At 57.0% G+C, this 15,243-nt stretch overlaps 1 protein-coding gene across 2 annotated transcripts in view; it reads right to left on the bottom strand.

Annotated features, from left to right (window-relative positions):
- Positions 1–15,243, bottom strand: part of AGAP3 (ArfGAP with GTPase domain, ankyrin repeat and PH domain 3) — a 99,092-nt gene that overhangs the window by 10,423 nt on the left and 73,426 nt on the right. For both annotated transcript variants that reach the window (XM_081931533.1, XM_081931532.1), the window contains exons 12-13: positions 5,319–5,507; positions 1,296–1,457 (exon numbers count right to left, since the gene is read on the bottom strand). In XM_081931533.1, coding sequence (XP_081787659.1) covers positions 1,296–1,457; positions 5,319–5,507 — 351 coding nt within the window. The remainder of the gene's footprint in view (positions 1–1,295; positions 1,458–5,318; positions 5,508–15,243) is intronic.

The raw sequence follows: 15,243 nt of genomic DNA on the forward strand, positions 1-15,243 counted from the left end.
ACTGGGGCCTGCCTGCCTGCCTGCCTGTGGGGAGCCCCCCTCCCCAGCCCCAAATGCCTCTTCCGCTGGGGGGGGGAAAGGGGGCCCTGGCCTGGGATAGGGGGAGGGGGATGCAGCGAGCCAGCAGATTCCTGGGCGCTGCAAAATGAGGAGCGAGCAGAATGCCAAGGGGGTTTGGGGGCCACCTCAAGCTGCAGGAAAAGAAGGTTGGGTCTGCCCTCCCCCCAAGTCTGCCCCAAATCGTCATTCTGCACAGCAGGTGCAGCGAGGGGTAAATGGGTGCTGGAGCTGAGAATGCAAAGCCCCCCTTCACCCGAGAGGCCCTGGGGTGTTGCCAGAAGGAGCCACGGGGGTTCCTGAGCATGTGAAGATATCCACTAACCAATGCAAATGCCTTTCCTCTGCATTGCCAGCAGATCAAGGGGGGAGGAGAAGGCCTCATCCTTCTTGCTCCGTCTGCGCAGAGAAGGGGCTCACTAACCTGCACCCCTGAAAGCCTCTAAGGATGTGCTAGACCCCCCGGGATATTGCTACGGTTTAACTCAGCCCCCCCGGGACACACAGCTCACAAGCCTAGGCGAGGGGAACAAACACACACACACACACACACACACACACACACACACACACACACTCACACTCCAGGCCAGGCACGGCACAGACTAGGAGGAGACAGGCTCAGCTGAGGTCTCCCTCCTTGAGGACTAGCGGCCTCACAGTCAAGGCAGCAGATATGTATTTCTTCCACCCTGAAACCACTTCTAATGGATATTTATTTCTTCCCTCCTGCGCAACCCAAGCTGCCCCGCTCAGCGCAACCTGGGCAGTGTCTCCTCCTTGAGCACAACGCACAACCCCCTGAGCGAGCGAGAAGCCCCTTCCCCACAGACCCCGGAGGGAAGGCTGGGAACCGTGCCGGACTTTCCTGGGAAGCACAACGCCCCTGCAGGCAGGCCCCAGAAAGAGGCAGGAAGGAGGGCCAGGCCTCGAGGCTCAGGACAGGCCCCTGACCGCTCTCAAGGCCCTCCCAGCTAGGCGGCAACAGAAAGGACTCTGCACATGCTCTGGAGGCTGAAGAAGGATTCACAACACGACTCCTGCACTGCGGGGGCTGGACGAGGTGCCTCTTGGGCTGCCTCCCAAATCTACAGTTCGGTGATTTCGCGCAGCCTCCGAGGAAGCAGCAGCTGCCTGCCTGGGACAGAAGCCCCCCCTCCGTTGCCCTCTCCTGGGGGCGCCTGCGCCTTGAAGGAGGAATCAGGCCCACCCTGGCCCATGCAAGTTCCCCAAGGTACCTTCGGCCACCGTCCCAGCCCCGTCTGGCCGGCTGGTGCCCGTGCTCTTTTTCCGGCGATGCTTCTTCCTGTTGGCGTGGGGGGAGGGCGGGGGCTCCAGCTTGGGGCTGGCGGTGCTGGACACGTTGGGGCTGGAGCTGAGGGAGTCGGCGGTGCCGTTGGCTGGGGGCGGAAAGAGGAGAGAGAGCATCAGATGCGCCGTCCGCGGCACACCCACCCTGCCGACCCCCAGGCCCCACGCAAGCGGGGTTGGTCTGGATGACCCCTGGGAACCCCCCAACTCTGCAATAAAAGCAGGCAACCTACCCCTCCACTACCTTTCTGCCCCTAGGAAGGCACCTCCCCCTTGGGAGATATCGATGCCTCCCCTGCCCCCCACCGAAAGGGCCAGGCCACCCCCCCAGGGGCAGAGCAGATCCCCCCCCACCAATGGGGCAGGAACGGGAGGGTCCCCGCGAGCGCCTTCCATATCCCTGCCTGCCACGCGCCAAATTTATCCTCAATCATACTGTTCCTTACAATTAATAGCAGAATTAGAAACAATCAGGGAGCTGGCTAATTACTGTCAATTAGAGTGCGCTAATCAAGCTCCGATCACACACACACGCACACACGCCGCCACAGCTCTCACCATTAAATGTCAAATTTCATTAGAGACCAGCAACAAAATCAGAAGCCTGACATTCAATTCCAGCCGCGGAGCAGAGAGCGCCAGCTCCCAATCAGCGTAAATGCGGAAGCCCCCCCGCCAGGCGCTCCAGACCCCCCCCGGCCCAACCCCACCCTCCTCGGCTAGGGATCCCGGGCAGTGCGGCCCCTGCACCCCCAAGGGCAGGGGCTTTTGGGGGGGCTCCTTGGGCTCCCTTCACTGGGAGTGGGCTGCCCCCGCCCTTCTGCAAACAGGCCCCCGGCACAAACATCAGGCTCACCTGCGTTACTCAAAAGCCCCCACCGTCCCACCCCCCTGCCGCTTCTCCTTTAGCGGTCTCTGGCCTGACCCCTTTGCAGAACTACCGTTCCCATGGGGGGGCATTTGGGCTTCAAAGTGACATTCTTTTTGCAAACTGCTTTGAGGTTTCCTACAATCAAGGGGCGTGCAAATTTTACGAAATAAAATGAATGAAACCACATCAAGTTGCACTGGATTAAATGCGCAGGGTAGGAGCCGATGTCCTTAATGCCAACTGTTTGTGAGGAGGACTTTGGCCTCCCCCCATAGAGTTTGGGGGAAGCCCCTCTTGCTTCGGAACCCCTGCCATGCCAGGGGGCAGGGGGGACAGGCAGGTGGGGGGGGCTGAACTTCCTTTGGATCCTGCCCTGCTCAGGATGCCCCCCCCCCGGCTGCAGAGGTTAGTGAGGGATTCAGGGCCCTGCAGAGACAAGCCAGCAGGGCCTCAGCCACAGGCGGAGGGGGCAGTGGAAGGGGCAGAGCAGAGAAAGGGGGTCTCTCTCAGCCTCCTCTGCAAAGGGAAAGGGGCCTGCCCACCCCCCAGCCAGGCCCAGGGGGAAGCAGGGGCCCAATCACCCTGGGGGATCCTGTCCTTGGGCTACAGACCCATCGTTGCTCAGCTGTGGGGCTCTGGCCACAGGTAAACGTCTGGCCATGGGGCAGCCCCATGCGTTGCAAACCCAGCCAGGGCCAATGTGGGGAAGGGGCAGAGCTTGGCAGCAGAGGGGCTGCCCTGCAAGCAGGTCTCAGACACACACACCCTAGGCATCACCGTGTGGTGCTGGAAAAGGCTGCTGCCTGTCCGTGCAGACACCACTAGGCCAGATGGACCAAATGCTCCGTCTCGGTATGAGGAGACTGCCTCTCTTCCCAGCATGGCTGCATGAACTGGATGGGGCCCAGCCACGGGGACCTCACCAAGTCAATGGCTTCTGGGCTGGCGTCCGAGTAGAGGACAGGCCCTGCCCTTCTTCTGCTGGCCCTGGAGGATCCACAGCCACGGCGAGTCGTGCAGTGCCAACCTCAGAAGGGCTCCCGACCCCTCAGCCCCCACCCAGGACAGGCGCCTGATTCACGGCCTCCTCCCCACCTCTCTCCTCTGCCGGGGCCCTTACTCCTGCCAGTGCCTCCCAGTCCCGGAGGCCACATGCCACCTCTGGGACCAGGAGAGCAGGCGTTGGGCATCCTAGGTGGCAGAGAGCTCCTGCCCTGTTTGCTAGCCTCCCAGAGGCATCTGGCTGGGCACTGGGGGAAGCAGGAGGTTGGGGCAAATGTGGCAGGAGGCTCTTCTTATTGCCAGATGGGGGGGGGAGGCCTTTCCCAGCCAGAGGGCCACTTTCTCTTCTGGGGGGCATGTGTGGGGCAAGAATGGGCAACCGTAGTGGGCTTCATCATCTGGGCAAGACTCTGCTCACGCCCACCTGTTAAGCAGAGCTCAAGGACGCCTTGGGGCCGGGCAAAAGCTCCCTAGGAGAGCGCAAGGCAGGGCTGGGGAGAGGCCCAGGGGCCAGGCGGAGAGAATGGGAGGGCCACATTTGGCCCCCCGTTTCCCCGTTCCTGCCGGCTGTTCTTCTTTCCAGAGGTTGAGGACCACGGGCAAGGAGGGGGGTGTTTTGGAAACTCTCCCACACCCAGGGGGACCAGGGTGGAATTCGACAGGGCTGGAATTCCTGCCAGGGCTGCAGGAAAAGCCCTGGGAACGGGGCCATGTGGTAGCGGAGGGCACCTCAAAGGTCATCCAGACCAACCCGCCTATACGGGAAGAGACTCCTCACCCCAAGCGACGCTCACGCAGGCAGAGCGGTGAACCTCCCCATCTGCCAAGGGCTCCCAGAGCCGCAGGGGCTCTCCGGCCACTGTTTGCCCCCCCTGGCCTGCTATAAGGACACCCTCCCCTCACTGCCAGGGGCCAGAGCCCCACTTCCACTGCTGTCGCCTCCGGCCAGGGCAGGTCCTGGTGGCGCAGGCAGGGTCCTCCCCACCTGGGCGATGGGCGAGGAGCCCTCTGCCATGCCCCACATCCACTGGCTGGCTGGCTCCCGCCCGCTCACTCGTTCTCTCCCTCTCTCTCTCTCTCTCTCTCTCTCTCTCTCTCTCTCTCTCTCTGCCCCATCAGCAGTAACAGTCTGATTAATTCGCTTCCAGCAGGGAGCTGATGGGGCCAATGATGGAGGCGCTGCATCAGGCGCGCCGAAATTGATAGTTTTTCACAGTTACAAATGAGGAGCCTCCCCAGCTCCAAATGGCGGCAGCGCAGTCGGACTCCGGTAATGATCATAAAGAGGCTCTCTTTAAACTGCGAAAGCCCCTGGGAGGGAGTGGGGGGGCGGCTGCCGCGCTAATGAGAACGACAAGGGGGCGAGCAGGCATGGAAATGGCTCCTCCACTCTTGATGTGCATTTAACTGCTTTTTTAGTGCGGCGGCAGAGCCAGGAAGCACCGAGTGATGGATGCCGCACAGAAGCATTTATTTTCCAATTCGGCAAAGTGGCTACGTTGGGAAATGTATGAATTATTTTAATTCACTCAACTGTCCTGAAACACCCGTGCAGGAGGGAGGGAGGGAGGGGGGAGGCAGGAGAGATTTTTGCTGGGGCTCCTGCTCACTGCAGCCAGCCAAGGGGTGCAGCACATCCGCAGGCAGGCGTGAGAGGGTGGCCAGAGCCTTCCCCTGGGAGGCAGAAGACCCTTGCTGCCTCTCTGCCCCTCCAGGCCTGACCTCCGACCTCCCCTGGCCCTGGGCAAAGCGGGGCCTTGCCTGAGGTGGCCCCTTTCCCCCGCCTTCTCCCCTTGCCAATCCCTGTGGAAACACTTCGGGGCCCCAGGCTTGGAATAAAGAGCAGGACATGGGGAGGGCAAAGAGGAGTGAGGCGGAGGGGACCCCCTCACCTTCCTGGGAGGGGGGGCAATTTCTGGCCTGCATCATGGCAGCAGCCCCACTCCATGGGCTGAGCTCTGAAGACAGGGGCTGAGAGATGGAGGGGCAGCTGCAGGGGCAAACCGCAGCAGGTCTCCCACAGCACAAAACTCACCCCCCCCATACGCACACACGGCTGCTGCTGCCCCTCACTCACCTGGGTTTGGGACGCTGCTAGGCAGGACGACGGCCTCGTTCCACTGGTCTGCGCTGGAGACAGAGTAGGAGCGCTGGTGCATGCCCCCTCCCCCGCCGCCATCCGGCTTCATGCTGAAGCCCACCAGGTTGGTGCCGCTGCCCGAGCGCTCCGAGTGCAGGGAGGTGCTGCTGGCCGAGTGGGGGGCGCCTGCAGGAGAGAGACAGCCCCGGGTGAGGGGGAGACCCATCTGGGCGTGGGGGATCTGCAGGGAGGGATGGAGCCAGACCCAAGGATTTGGGAGGCCACTGGGACCTCTGAGGACAAGAGGAGGGCAGGTGGAGCCACTATATTTCGGCATGGGGGGCTGGCTGCCCTGATGCCCCCCCCATTGCTTGGAGCTCCAGTCCCTCTGCACGCAAAAAGGCACCTTTGCTCCTAAAGGCTACAGGTAAGCTGCTAAATGGCGCTGTTTTACGATGCCTGAGAAACACCTGTCAAGGGCCGCTTGGGGAAACACCACCAAAGTGGGGCAGCAACAAGCTGTGCCCCCCTCCCTCTGCCCCCAGTATGCGGTCCTTGGGGCCACTTGCCCGAGAGGCCAGTCGCAGCTTCCTGTGGTGGGGGAATTCACAAGGGAGCCCGCAGGGAGCTGGGGCTGTGGGGGGGGGGGAACAGACAGAATGGGGCTACGTTCCTGCTGCCCACAAGTTCTGACCTGCCTGTCCGCCTGTGCCTGTAGTGGCCAAGCCCACCCACCTCTGGCCTGGCACCTCCTGACTCATCTGATGGCAAGGACAGCAGGAGGGGCATCAGTGGGAGACAGACAGACAGTGGGGTCCTGTGAGGGATCAGCCTGAACCTCTGGCCAGAGAACCACGGAGGGGATATTGCAGAGCCCTTCAGGATTCCCTCTTTGGCACTGCCAACCCCTTGGCACACAGGAACTCTCACTCTGCCGGGGTGTCCCGGCATTTATATCTTCTTACATTACCGGAACGAAACCTTTGGGAAGAACCAAGCAAAAGCCGCCAGCGCAGACGCTGCTCCCCTCCCATTGCACTGCGCAAGGGGGCCAAGCAGCCCCAGCTGGCCAGCCCATCGCCTGCCCCATTTCAAGGAAGCCCCCCCATCTTCACAGCCCTGGGCACTTCCAGAGAGAAAGTGGGAGAGGACAGCCGCTTCTTCTCGGCCCAAGACTGATCCCGGAAGGCAAGGCCTGGGAGAGCGAGGACCAGGGCAAGGGCGGCAGGGAGCCACAGGCTGGGGCTGAACCTGCCTTGCGCCCCCCCCCCCAGATGGATGGGGCAAGTGGGAGGGAGAGGCTGATGGGGAGACAAGGGGGCACCATCCTGGCTAGACTCCCTCCTTGGAAGGGGGCGGACTCTCCTTCCCTGAAGGTTTTTAAAGAGAGGCTGGATGGCTGTCTGTCAGGGATGTGTTGGCTGTGATTGCTGCATTGCAGGAGGTTGGACTAGATGCCCTTTGGGGGTCCCTTTCCAACCTCTAGGATCTCGGAGCTGGGGGGAGGAGAGAGGCTGGGCCCCCGAGCCTCTGCTGCCCACCCCACACAGCTGGGGCTCCAAGCAACCGCAGCTGCTCTCAAGCCAAACCCGGCCAAAGCCTTGTGGTCCTATTTATCTCTGTGCTATAGAGAGCAAGCCCCGAACCTGACCATTGCCAGGACAGGTGTAAAGGGGTCTGGGGTCCGAGGAGAGCCTTGCTGCTCTGCTGGCCACATCCCCTGCCCCACCCTGGGATGAGTGACAGGGCCGCCCGCTCTCTGCTCCGCTGAGCTCCCCCTCCCTCTGGCGGTTCAGCGCCTGAAAAACACGTGTAAAACCATGACACTGACTTTGCCTCTAATTAGCCCTTAATTTACAAGACATACTCGGAAGGGTAATTAGCTGGTGCTCGGCTCCCGGCTGCCACATCCATCTCTCTTGCTGCCTTGCCTGGCAGGAGGGGAGGGGCCGCAGCAGCGGCAGGCAGGAGCAGCCATGGTCAAGACCCCCCCAGCCAGAAGCTGGAGACGACGGGGAGCCACAAGGTCCCAGCCAGGGCTGCCCGGGAAGGAGATTCACTAGGGCAGCAGATCCCAGCGTTAATCTTCCTTCCCTCCTTGTTCCTAAGGCAGAACTTCTCTTGCCCCTTCTTCCCTGGTGGGGAGAAGGACAGCATTCCGGGGTCCATCTCAGGGGGCAAAATGTCTTGGACCTGCCTCTAGCAGCAGGAGGAGCAAGAGGAGGAGGGCAGCCTTCTCAAGACCTTGACTCCCCCCACCAGCCACCCTTCCGCCTCTGGGCAGAGCAATGGCATCGTGGGCACAGGCCCTCTGGAATGCCCACCCGGCGTCTCCCGGCCTCACACTCCTGACTTCCATCCTAGCGCAAGGTGCAAATCAGGTCTTATTTCACTGGCTCAACAGGCGCATGAGCTTTATGCAGGGAGAGGGAGCTGCCAGGGAGACTAGCCAGGCTGGGTTTTCACAAAAGAAATGGATAATAATAAATAATAATAATAATAATAATAATAATAATAATAATAATAATAATAATATATTATACCCCGCCTATCTGACTGAGTTGCCCCGCCAGAAGCAGAAGCGCTGCTACCTCCATCTGGGGATGTCAGAGTCCGGCCATTGTGCCCATGAGCCACCCAGAGCCCTCCTGGCCAACCCTCTTTTCCAGCCACCCAAGCGGGAGCCCACCACGGCTTTCTGGGGGAGCAAATTCCATTGTTTAACTTTCTTTTATCTGCCCTGAATATTCCCTGGAGTACTGTGTCCAGTTCTGGGCACCACAGTTCAAGAAGGACACTGACAAACTGGAAGGTGTCCAGAGGAGGGCAACCAAAATGGTCAAAGGCCTGGAAACGATGCCTTATGAGGAACGGCTAAGGGAGCTGGGCATGTTTAGCCTGGAGAAGAGGAGGTTAAGGGGTGATATGATAGCCATGTTCAAATATATAAAAGGATGTCACATAGAGGAGGGAGAAAGGTTGTTTTCTGCTGCTCCAGAGAAGCGGACACAGAGCAATGGATCCAAACTACAAGAAAGAAGATTCCACCTAAACATTAGGAAGAACTGCCTGACAGTAAGAGCTGTTTGACAGTGGAATTTGCTGCCAAGGAGTGTGGTGGAGTCTCCTTCTTTGGAGGTCTTTAAGCAGAGGCTTGACAACCATATGTCAGGAGTGCTCTGATGGTGTTTCCTGCTTGGCAGGGGGTTGGACTCCATGGCCCTTGTGGTCTCTTCCAACTCTATGATTCTATGATTCCCACATTCAGCTTCCTAATTTGGAAGTCCACCTGAGATAAGTGTCGTTCCTGTCTCTCCTTAATTTTTTAAAACTACCCCTGCTGAGAAGAAGAGCAGCTCCCAAACTGCTCTGGACTAGAATGACTCAAATTTGTCACTCGCCTGAGATGCCAGACAACCAAGACCTGCAACACACCTGGCTAGGGGGCTCAGAGCATCAGTTAGGTTAGCTGAAGTACTGTGCTGGGCACAGAAAAGGAGGGCCAATGCCCTGCAGGCAAGGATGCCCCCCCCCCCGTGGGGAGGCAGGAGCCAAGCTGCCAGACGTGGTCCCTGCCTGGTGCTGAGGGGGGCGGGCAGCAACTTGTGTTCATGGTGGCAGCTCTCCCTCTGAAGGTTCCCGGTCCTTGGGAGCTGGCATGTGCCAGGCAAGGCAGGTGGAGCAGGGGGGCTTGGGCAGAAGGAAGCTGGAGGCTGAAATTGCCCATCGGCGGCAGCAGCAGGGGGAAAGGGAAGGGGGCACAGGTGCCCCCACAGCCACAAGCTCATTCTGCAGTGCTGCAGAAAATGGGCCCAGCACAGTCCTCAGATGGAGGTCCAAGGGGGTGGGGGGCTCAGAGGACTCGCAGGGGCAGAGCCTCCCCTTGAGTCCCCTGTTCGAGTTTCAAATGAGGAATTCTGAAGAAAGTGGACAATGGGTCACACAACACCCCCCCACACACATTCATTTGCTGTCGTCCTTCATCCATCCAGCCACTCGCTGTGCCAGTTCAAATCCATTGATGGGGAATCAGTCTCTGCCTTCCCCTCCAAGAGTGGGCCTGGAGTGTGTGTGTGTGTGTGTGTGTTGGGCGGGGGGGGGGCAGGTGGAGGCTGCTCCACAGCAAAAGCCCCCTGGAAGGACAGCTCACTCACTGCACCCCCTCTGGGCTGGGCTTTGCCAACAGCGCGTTTGGGAGCAGCAGCCCACAAGGGCAGGAACGGCCAGCCCCATGTGCCCGTGGCAAAACAGGGGCCCACAGCAAAGCATTACGTGGAACCCCTGCCAGGCTCCCTCCCTGGAGGCCTGACGCTTGACAGACAGAAAAGGCCCCACAGCGGCCTCTGGAAGCTTGGAGCCACCCAGTTTGCCCGCTAGGAAACTGGCAGGCTCCAGCCACTGCCCAAGGCACCAGAGGATCCTTTGCCATCGTTCTCTGCAGGTCTCCCGGGAGGCGGCTGAGGGCCAAGAGCGGAGGGGGGGGGGCCTTCTCTTGCAAGGCTCTGGGGAGTCAGGAGGGAGAGAGGGAGGGAGTTTGAGCAGAGAGACACCTTGGAAAGCTATTTCACAGAGCTGTGCAGCTGGAAATGGCATGGCAGGCAGGCAGGCGAGGAGTCGCTGGAGCAGCCCCTGAGTGTCAGGCCCATCAGCACAGATCCGGGCGCCGGGAAGGAAGCAGCTAGAAGCCAGGCTCAGCTGGCAGAGGGCCTTGCTGAGGGAGAGGCCCTGGGACAAATGACCCCCACCCTCCTCTTTATCCTCCAGGTGAAGGGACCCCTGACCATTAGGTCCAGTCATGACCGACTCTGGGGTTGGGGCGCTCATCTCGCTTTTCTGGCCGAGGGAGCCAGTGTACAGCTTCCGGGTCATGTGGCCAGCAGGACTAAGCTGCTTCTGGCGAACCAGAGCAGCGCACAGAAACGCCGTTTACCTTCCCGTCAGAGTGGTACCTATTTATCTACTTGCTAGGTTGGCAGGAGCAGGGACCGAGCAACGGGAGCTCACCCCGTGGCGGGGATTCGAACCGCCGACCTTCTGATCGGCAAGTCCTAGGCTCTGTGGTTTAGACCACAGCGCCACCCGCGTCCCTGAAGGCAGGAAGAGGCTGTGCCAATTGTCTTCTGCTGCTTCAGAGGGGAGGACCCGAACCAGCGGATTCAAAGGAGAAGAGATTCTGATTAAACCTCAGAGAAAGCTTTCTGAGGGTGAGAGCTGCTTGCTGGTGGGATGGACAACCTTGGAAGGTGGTGGGCTCTCCTTGCTGGGTGGTTTCAGAAGTTGGTTGCCACCTGTCAGGGATGCTTCGGCTAGGATTGCTGCATTGCAGGGGGTCAGACTTGATGACCCTTGGCAGTCCCTTCCAACTCTACAATCTGGATTCTAGGATTGCTCACAAGGACAGATCCCGATAACTGCTGAAACACATCAAGGCAGCTGATGGATCTTGCTCCCCTTAGACGGCTCTCTCTGGCAGAAACGGGCACACCTGCGCTGGGGACCAGCTCACCTTGAGCTCCTTGGCGAAAGGTGAGGGGCAAAGGCAGTAAAGGAAGCAAACACCTACGAAACCCCTCCTCCAAAAAAGCCAGCCTTGCGGGGCTCAGGGGCTTAGCTTTCAATACGATATCTTTATTGTCACTGCCCCATACGGAACAATGAAATTGAAAAATCTACATAAGACATTCAAAAACCCCTAAAAACTCTGAAACCCCATTTTAAAGTACAATATACTACAATACAATATACTATACTCCTTATACTGCATTTAAAACCAGAATTGCATTTGGGTAGAAGCTGTTTCTCAGGCAGCTAGTCCTGGTCTTTATAACCCTGGACCTTCTTCCAGAAGGCGGAAGCTGAAAGAGATCATTTCCAGGTTCCCAAGCTGTGTCTGATCGGGAGGGACAGGAGATGCTTAACAGGACATTGTGCTCTTTCTTATCCTATGATGCTCATTTTGCATCAAATGTGCAAGTTGCTCCTCAACTAAAACATGATGCACAACAGCGCAGGGAGCTGCCTTCTACTGACACGCCCCCCTCCGAGGGGCCACCGAACCCAGTCCGGCCAGCACCCCCTGAAATCCCCCTGGCGTTGCTGCCAGAGACCTTGTAAGCAGGAAGTGCCCTGAGAACTGAACGTGGCAAAGCCTGAGCTCCCTGGCCTCCGCCACTGACCAGACTCCTCCCTCCTAAGGCAGGAGCATTCATTCAGTGCCTCCTCAACCACAGTCTCAAGTTGATTCACATATAAAATAAACAGCTAAAAACACAAAGAGCCTCAAGCGCACTTGTCTAAAGCCCTAACAGGTGAACAGTGGTGGCAAAGACCCATTTCTGCAGCTGGCAAAGCCTGTTGAGAGTCGAGAGGAAAAGGCCCCTGGACCCCTCCCCCACCCTCTCTTTATTTACTTGACCTGTGCCCCCTCCATCAGTGGAACTGGCACTATCCCAGGCACCCCATAATACCCTTTCCACATTGGCAAGAACTCAACGATTCCAGAGCTACCCTGTGGAACTCCCTGCCTCTTGACATCCAGCAGGCGCCTTCACTGGACCTTTCACAGAGCCTGCTAAAAATATTCTTGCTTAAACCAGCCTCCCCAGACGCTTAAAAAGTTGCTGTGAATCTGAACTGGTTTTAGTATTTTAATTTTGTGTGTGTCTTAAAACTATTGAAATGTTATCCTGGCAAACCACAACCCGGCGGTGTGCCATTTTACGAAATAAAAAAAACCAAATAAAAATGGAGACCCTTTCAGAATAAAGAGCGGAACAGTAATACTGCCAGGGAGTGGCGCTTTGTGAGGAGAGCTCTGCCGCTGCTAGATTGCTCTGGATGACCGAAGAAGCAGCACTGAGGGAGGCGCTGGAAGGAACACATGCCAGGGGTACATGCCAAGGGTTTTACAGTGGTGCCTCGCAAGACAAAATTAATTCGTTCTGCGAGTTTTTTCGTCTTGCGAATTTTTCGTCTTGCGAAGCACAGATTCCCATAGGAATGCATTGAAAATCAAACTTGCAAGACGTTTTCATCTTGCGAAGCAAGCCCATAGGGAAATTCGTCTTGCAAAGCAACTCAAAAAACGAAAAACTCTTTCGTCTTGCGAGTTTTTCGTCTTACGAGGCATTCGTCTTGCAAGGTACCACTGTAATCTGTTTTAGTATTTTAACTTTTGCATGCTTTAAAGTACAGCTGTATTTTCATCTTGATTTCCTTCCTTTATCCTTTGTAAACCGCTTTGAGGTTTTGGTTTTTAATAATCAAGCAGTGTACAAATTTTTATGACACAAATCAAAATATAAAGGTGCAGGCCCCCCAAGAATGAGCGGCTGGTGCGAGCCAGGCAGACCTGCCAAGCAGACCCCCCCTACACAGTGGTGAGGCCGCTGCTGGCGCCTCCCAAACTCAGGCCCCCTCCGCCCACCGGAGGACGGGGGAAGCTTGGCAGGACCCCTGGGAACAAAGCCAAGGGCCCAGCCAAGGTGTGCCAGCTCCACACCCAGATCACCACCTGAATTCTTAAAGCAAAAATAAAACTTTAAAAAGTGTGGGGGGGGGGGGGGAGCTGAGGGAAGAGACACTTTTTCTCTCCCAAGCTTCTTTTCATGACCGAACCTGCCCCCCCCCCCAGGTGCCTGTTCCCAGTGCCAGGCACAAGGGCATGGGGAATTTAGACAAGGGAAGGGGAATGGCAAGTGGGAAAGGATGAGCAGCCCCCCCCTCCCCAGCCGCAGCTGCAACCTTCCAAGTCAGAACTGCTGCCTCATGGCCTTTGCTAGCCCACCTCTCTGGGCTGTTTTTCAATTTTACAAAACACACGCAGAGGCGGACAGAAGAACGAGAGGAATGGAAAAACAAGCAGATGGACTATGCCGAAATGGCAAAGTTGACTGGAAAGCTCAGGAACCCAAGAGGACAAAAACTTTTAAAAAGAATGGGGGGAAATTATAATCTATTTAGGAGACCACTGCAAGCGGATGAAAACATCAGCAGGATTTTAATCTCACTTGTAACGTAACAAACAAAATAATATGGATAGATTGATTACAGAATAATATGCAGTTTTAAATGTAAATAATAGGACCCATGAAGGGGATGGGGAGAAGTCTGGAGATTCAGAGTAATCTCTATATATATACCTTGGGTTGAAGTAGCTTCGGGATGAATATTTTCGGGTTGCACTCCGCGGCAACCCGGAAGTAACAGAGCATGTTACTTCTGGGTTTCGCCGCTTGCGCATGCACAGATGCTCAAAATGCCATCATGCGCATGCACGGAAGCAGCAAATTGCGATCCGCACATGTGCGGATGCACGGATGCGTTCGCTTCTGGATGCGAATGGGGCTCCGGAACAGATCCCGTTCGCATCCAGAGGTACCACTGCATTTGGACTGTTATAAAATTATATTTGCAAAATCAAATAAAAATGATCAATCCATTTTACAAAACATCAAGAGATCCATGGATCTTCCAGGCATGGATTCAGCGAAGAGAAATGAGTCCATGCCAAAGGTGTGCCTCTTGCTTGGGCTGTGTGGGGCAGGTGTAAAAGAGACACACCTGAGTTAAGGGCAACTCCCATCAGTCTCAGTGTCATGTAGCCCTTGGGCTGATGGGAGTTGTAGTCTGGAAGGCGCCAGGATGGGGAAAACGGCATGCAGTTCAGCGGAAGAGCTGAAGGCCCTGCTGCTCATCACCGATTACATGACGGAGCGGTTTCATTCTCCGAGCCTTAAAATGCAACTTTCTACAAGATTATAAGGTCTGCAGGCTGCTTCTAACCCCCCAAATAACACCTTCCATTTATGATGCATAGCTGGGTTTGCTAAGGAGTCATACACTATATCATTGCATGCTTTTAAAACAGTAAAGGCCTTTGTCTAATTAAGCCATCTATGGCCTTTTAGACTAAAATTTCATTATTGTTGCTGTTATTATCATTTATTTGCATTTCTGATAGATTTCAACACAAGAAAAAAAAACTTTACGGAGGGGGGGGGAGGAAGGGCACAGCTAAGGGGGCATTTAAGGAGGCAGCAAAGGGGATGTGCAGGGAAGAGCAGGGCTGCCTGGACAGAGAAGAGGGGCCGGCCAAGATCCAGTGGGGAGCCACATGGACATTTCTGCCAGGAGAGGAACTGTTTTGCAGCCATGCCTCGCACCTGAGGCCGCTCTGCCTTGGCAGGGAAGAGACCTCTTGAAGAAGGCCGCCCCCATTCCCAGGGCAGGGGAGTCCAGAGACCCCTGCTTCCAGGGGCGAGGGAGGGGTCTTCGCTCTGCCTGCCTCCCTCCGCTGCCCAGCGCCCCCCGCCTCTCCCCCTGCCTCAATGTCATCACCCCCGTAGTGAGCAGCAGAGCAGCAGCCAAACAGGTTTCCCTTTTCTTTGTTAATTCTTCCCTCATTACATTTGAAATTCCACAATCAGTGTGCACTGTAATTGTCGAATTTGATGCTAATGATTAATGAATTAAACATGGATCCATCAATTAGTCCTTGGAGAATAATTCTGCATAAAGCAGCGGATAATGTAATTACAGTAACAAAGATAATGAGATGTTAACATCGACAGAGCCCGACGTGACATGATCACAGCAGGCAAAGCAACCGGGCTTGGGGGAGCCAATCGCGCTCTCTGCCCCTGCGGTGCGGGCGGGGGGACGGGGGGGGCAGGGCACGTGCCTGGCCGGGGCGAAGGGCAGAGCACATGCCAGCCATGCGCGCTTAAGAGGGGAACAATCAAGCCAACGAGCCAGCCCCACGCGCACCAATGACGCCACGGGTGGAAGGGCAGAGCAAGCCCCACAGTCCGGATGCACTCTGCCCCCCTCCACAAGGCCCAAACCTCTCCTTCCTCTTGAACCCAGCGCAGAATTCCAGACGCGCACCAGGCAAGGTGAGGAGCAGACCCCTGTGGAGCCT

Source organism: Podarcis melisellensis (genome assembly GCF_964234715.1).
Source record: "Podarcis melisellensis genome assembly, chromosome: 12".
In the NCBI taxonomy this organism is placed as follows: Eukaryota; Metazoa; Chordata; class Lepidosauria; order Squamata; family Lacertidae; genus Podarcis; species Podarcis melisellensis.